At 35.1% G+C, this 6,618-nt stretch overlaps 1 protein-coding gene across 1 annotated transcript in view; it reads right to left on the bottom strand.

Annotated features, from left to right (window-relative positions):
* Positions 1–1,901, bottom strand: part of NR2E1 (nuclear receptor subfamily 2 group E member 1) — a 38,450-nt gene extending 36,549 nt beyond the window's left edge. Inside the window, exon 1 of the mRNA XM_075864215.1 lies at positions 1,442–1,901. Within this exon, the coding sequence (XP_075720330.1) occupies positions 1,442–1,466 (25 nt within the window). The 5' untranslated portion in view covers positions 1,467–1,901. The remainder of the gene's footprint in view (positions 1–1,441) is intronic.
* Between the last annotated feature and the right edge of the window lie 4,717 nt (positions 1,902–6,618).

The raw sequence follows: 6,618 nt of genomic DNA, 5'->3' as shown, positions 1-6,618 counted from the left end.
TGTCACTACATTGTGTACACATAGTCATTGCACTTCCAGTAATCTAATAAAGTAGTACAGTGAATTATTCTTCATCCAGGATACAACTGATCTGTATGTGTCCTGAATTGAGCTCTGAATTATTATGGCTATCTATCTATCTATCTATCTATCTATCTATCTATCTATCTATCTATCTATCTATCTATCTATCTATCTATCTGTGTCTATCTATCTATCTATCTATCTATCTATCTATCTATCTATCTATCTATCTATCTATCTATCTATCTATCTATCTATCTATCTATCTATCTATCTATCTATCTATCTATCTTTTATCTAACTATTATCTATCTATTTATCTATCTGAATCTGAATTTATATATATTTATATATTTATCTAAATCTGTCTATCCGACTGCCGCGCAATCTTCTAATATTAATACCATACTTTTCGTATTTCTTGTAGTTTATTTTGAATTTGGCATACATTTTCAGCATAAGTCCAGGTCCTCCAGGGTAGGGCATTAGTGAACATACAATTCAAGTCTATGCTAAGCGCAGCGACTGGCCTATTTTCTTGCGCTCAACTTGCTGTAACAGCTAATTTATTTTTATTTATTTATATATATATATATATATATATATATATATATATATATATATATATATATATACACACACACACACACACACACACACACACACACACATTTTTGCACAGTTCCTACGTTTTTAAACCACAGAGACAGATAGTAATGGTAATAACAAAAATCTTTATTTAATTAGTCAAGTATTTTCTTAATCTATTTCTATTTCTGTATCAACCTCAGAATTATTGCACTAGTTTTCCTTTCTTGCACAATGACTTTTCGCACACTTGTCCAGAAGAATGTGTCTTTCTCCCCCAGTAACCTGTGCTGGGGATTAGCAGCAGCGACTTTCCTTATACACAATCAAGCGCAGTGTATGGAGGCTGCATTCAGGATTAGGGGCAATGTGACTTTAAAGTTGTTTTCTTCTCTGCGATCCCTGGTTCCTAGGATTGTTTCATTATCAATTCAGGGTGCAATAGACTGAGCTCAAATCTGCTTTCCCTTCATTATGTGACCCCTTGTAAAATCTCCCCTTGCTTTGCACAAACTATAATAACTTATCACAAAAGTATGAAAGTTAACTTGTAGTGAGCGTACATCAGAAGAACTGCAAAAAGGAGGCAATGTCAGCTCTATCTATCTATCTATCTATCTATCTATCTATCTATCTATCTATCTATCTATCTATCTATCTATCTATCTATCTATCTATCTATCTATCTATCTATCTATCTGTCTGTCTATCTATCTGTCTGTCTGTCTGTCTGTCTGTCTGTCTGTCTGTCTGTCTGTCTGTCTATCTGTCTGTCTTCCATAGAAATAAACTCCAGATCATATAATATAAAGCAGAATGTGTTACCCACTTGTTGATCCAGCCGGTTTACTCATATTGGCAGAAGGTCCAGCAGCCTAAGGCAAGATCCAGTGACAGGTGTCCTCCAGAGCTCAGCGCTCTTCCTGCCGGGACAATCCAAGCATCTTCCTCGCGCAAGGGTCTGTACTTGGGAAAATGTTATCAGAAGTCTCAAAGAAAGAAACAATCAATGTCTTTATCTTCTCTGTCCTGATGTTGACTCAATGCCAAAAAGATGTGTGTGACTGTCCAGAGCAAGTGTCAGTGCTGCTTGTAATAATCAATGATGTCTGCATGTATTCATTCCCAGGGTAGTAGACTTGGTGAGTGGGCTCACAGCTGAGAGGTGGCTGCAGGAGCTGAGGGACTGTGACACTAGGCAGTGCCTGGCTCTGTGTAGGGATTGGGAAGTTGAGTGCACTGAGTGACTTTGTGCTGCAGCCCATAGAATAATATGGGGACAGGAGCAAGTGACAGGACCCTGGGGAGGAGGGAAATGCGCCCTGTGCCCACTTGGCGCTGCCCTGCTCTTCACCAGTCCTGGAGGAGCGTGACGTCAGCTCACCACTGGGGAGGGGGTAGATTGAAATTAATGATATGTACCTCCCAGAGGAAACCCTACATGCTCCCGGTATATGCTGAATGAGAGGAATCCAGTGCAGTCCAGGTACAGTATGTGCCCTCCTGCTGTGCCATATCACTGCTCATGCTGTGGAGCACTTCAGGTACTATGTGTGTCTGCCTGTTCTGTCTGTGCCAGTGTGTGAGCTCTCATTTATGTTTTATGACATCATGTCATGGATCTGTATTTGTCGCATTTATATTATTACTCCAATGAATGACTGATGACCTTAGCTGAGAGGACTGAGAAGTTGCAATACAGTGCACTGTGACAGTACTGGCAGTAGTGTGGCTCAGGCACCACCCACCTGTTGTATTCCAGTCCCCAGTACAGAGCCCCAGACACACACACTACTCCTGCACTGAATGAACTTGTAAAGAAACTTTCTATGTGCCTGATCACTACATAACAACTCTATCTATCTATCTATCTATCTATCTATCTATCTATCTATCTATCTATCTATCTATCTATCTATCTATCTATCTATCATCTATCTATCTATCTATCTATCTATCTATCTATCTATCTATCTATCTATCTATCTATCTATCTATCTATCTATCTATCTATCTATCTCTATCTCTCTGTCTATCTATCTCACATCTGTCTATCCACACCTATATATATATATATATATATATATATATATATATATATATATATATATATCAATATACACTCCTGACCACAGTCCGAGTCCGAGTTAATACAGTGTAGTAATAATAATACATAAATAAAAAATAAGAATAAATACGTTTAGTTTATAACATTCATTTTAAAGGGATAGACGTGATATAAGTAGACAATTATCTATCCCAGCATAATGACTGATATAATACAGCCGTGGTAACAATAGACAAGTCACTGGGCCTCCCAATAAAATATCCTTCCCATCTATTTCATACGTTTTTCCAAATACTATTCTATATGCAGTAGAAAATAATATGAGTCAGTTGAATGGGAGTATTAGTTGTTATAGATTCAGCCTGGAATCATTAGTTGTAGTTTTAGCTGATTATATCAATAACTTATTGAACATTATATTGCACTAAACTTTACAAACTTCACAAGAATGTGACAGACATGTGTAATGTCATTGCTATAGCAAACAACATGTGGATTTGGAAGCACAGTCACAAAGAACTGGCCAGAGTTCTAACATATTTCTATCTATCTATCTATCTATCTATCTATCTATCTATCTATCTATCTATCTATCTATCTATCTATCTATCTATCTATCTATCTATCTCATATCTATCTATCTATCTATCTATCTATCTATCTATCTATCTATCTATCTATCTATCTATCTATCTATCTATCTATCTATCTATCTATCTATCTAATCTATCTATAAAATATGTTGGATATTGCAATAATAAAAGCAGTTCTATTTGGTACTTATGTAATCTGGTATTCAGATATTTTGGAGGGGATCGCACTGAGAAGTTTCCCCTGGAGTTATGTCAGTAACTCATTTATCCAGTTTCAGCAGATAAACATTTCATTATAATGTAATTTACCTTAATACAATTAATGGACGACTTCATTGAAATTGAGTTGTCATTGATATGCAGACAAGATTATTAGCTCTGGGAATATTTGAACCTCATTATGTTGGAAAGTCCAGTATAAAGATTAGTGGGTACAAATCGCGCATATTCCAGATCGCTGAACAGGACGAAACTCACCAACCACTACCTCAGACTTCACTATAAACTACTCACTAGCCGGGGTTGCAAAAGAGGTGCAAACCCCTAAAGAAGCAAGCAGATTGTGTGTATCACGCCGAGGAACGCGCCCAGATTAATGAAAATGTCGCATAATGATTCTAACCTTGTTATACAATGTAAATACTGTACTGCTATATATTGTTCTGCTCTGTATTGTATAACGAGTATACTGTACTGATTTTTACTGTATATCAAATATACTATTCTGTGTATATTGAATAAACACGTGTTCTGAGACATGATACTCTTCTGTTATATGGTATATACTGGATACAGTGTACCGGTATATTGGATATATAGTTACTTTTTCTGATATAGAATCTAAATTGACAATGCAATATTGTTCTGATTTATCTATCAATTGTATTTTCAACACTTTTTTTTAAATATATATAATGTATATTTAAGAAATAATTCTGTTCTGATATGTAATGCATACTATATATACAACATTGTTCTAATATATATACATATATATATATATATATATATATATATATATATATATATAAAAATAATAATTGATATATGCATATTGAATCGATATAACTATTCTAATATATAATGTATATTTAATATACAAAACTGTTATGATATATAATGTATATTGAATTTACACAACTGTTCTAATATATAATGTATATTTAATATACAACACTGTTCTAAAAAAAATAATATATATATATATATATATACATACATACACCATGAAACACTGTTCTGATATATTATGTATATTGCATTTATACAACTGTTTTAATATATAATGTATATTAAACATGCAATACTGTTCTAATATATAATGTATATTAAATATACAACACTGTTCTGATATGTAATATATATTGAACATACAACACTATTATGATCTATAATGTATATTGAATATACAACATTCCTGATATATATTATTTACTGAATATACAATACTCTAATATGTATATACATCATATAACATAGTTCTGATATATATTGTATATTTCATTTATACAACTGTTCTAGTATATAATGTTTATTAAACATACAACACCGTTCTAATATATAATGTGTACTCAATATACAACACTGTTCTGATATATAACGTATGTTAAATATACAACACTTCTGATATATAGTGTATACTGGTTATATAATACTGTTCTAATACGTATATACACCACACAGCATAATTCTGATTGACATTGTATATTTAATTTATACAACTGTTCTAATATATAATGTATATTGAACATACAACACTGCTCTGATATATAATGTATATTAAATATTGAAACATTGTTCTGATATATAATTTATATTTAATATACAGCATTGTTTTAATAAATAATGTATATCAAAGATACAACCTTATTCTAATACAAAATATATATGTAAGGACATGTTCAGACGTGGTGGAATTCTGCAGACACTGTTCGCATCAATGCCACACATAATCCACGTTGCAGATTCCCTTGCGGATTTGGCTAAAATGTTAAGTAAAATGCTGCGGATTTGTCGTTGCGGATTCAGGTGCAGATCACACCCTGCTTTTTTTCAAACATTCCATCCCAGTCTGGGTATAGACCTCAACACACATAGGTCCAGCCAGAATAATGAAATATCTTGTTCCTGAAAGTAATCCGCAACGCAACACACATTACATCTGCGGATTTCATTGCGTAATTTTGAAACTCCATTGAAGTCAATGGAGAAATTCCGCAACAAGTACGCATCAAGTCCGCAACAGACAGTGCATGCTGCGGACACAAAATTCTGCACCGCAGCCTATGGTCCGCAGCGGAGTTTTCCGCAACGTCTGCACGAAGATAACTAAAAAGGTGAGGAAACCAATGGAGAAACTGTCTGCTGCGGATTTCAACTGTGGACTGTCCGCAGCGGAATTCCACAGCAATTCCGCCACGTCTGAACGTGCCAAAATAGTATACTGACTATGCAACCCTGTTCAGATATAAAATGTATATTGTATAGTATATTGATTATACAACCTTTTTCTTATATATAATGTATATTGAACACATAATACTGTTTCAATATCTATATTGAATGTATAATATTGTTATATTACATACTGCAAGTAAAACTCATCTGCGGGTGCCCATTGCAGTGGCCTCAGACTGCTCCCCATCCTCCAATGTAACGCTGCTGGTCGGGATCTCATTACCTCCAGCATGGAGTACCACCCCATGCTATCACTGCCATGTGCAGACTGGGACAAGTTAATTGGTAATGTGTTGGATGCTAATAGGATTAATCCACCGTTCCATTACTCCAAGCAGTAATTCAACTTTTTCAATAAGTATTATTATTATCTTGATACACAAAATTTGAAATACACACACACACACACACACACACAGCTGCGGGACGCGATATCACGCATCCCCCATAGACTAGAGTCTATTGAGAGATGCGTGAAAAAATAGGACTTGTCCTATTTTCTCACGGACCCTTCGCACGATCCGTTGAAACAACGGCCGTGTGAACGACCACATTAAATTATATAGGTCTGTGTTATGCGCATTAAAACAACGGACGTCACTCACTGCATGTCCTCTACTTGTGCATTTTTTGCGCATCACACACCCATTGAAGTCAATGGGTGTGTGAAAATCACGAACAGCACACGGACGCACATCCGTGTGCCATGCGTTTTACACACAACAGTTGCTAAAGAAATGATGAGGAAAATAAAAAATACCGTCAGTTTGTTTTGCTGATGTAACAAATGTGTCACATACGGATGACATACACGCGTAAAAAATGCAGACACGCACTGTACATGGATGTCACACAGAAACGCTGCGTCTTTTACGCGCGCAAAATGGA

The sequence above is a fragment of the Rhinoderma darwinii genome, chromosome 4 (assembly GCF_050947455.1).
Source record: "Rhinoderma darwinii isolate aRhiDar2 chromosome 4, aRhiDar2.hap1, whole genome shotgun sequence".
Lineage (NCBI taxonomy): Eukaryota > Metazoa > Chordata > Amphibia > Anura > Rhinodermatidae > Rhinoderma > Rhinoderma darwinii.
This window is presented reverse-complemented; position numbering and strand designations above follow the sequence as displayed.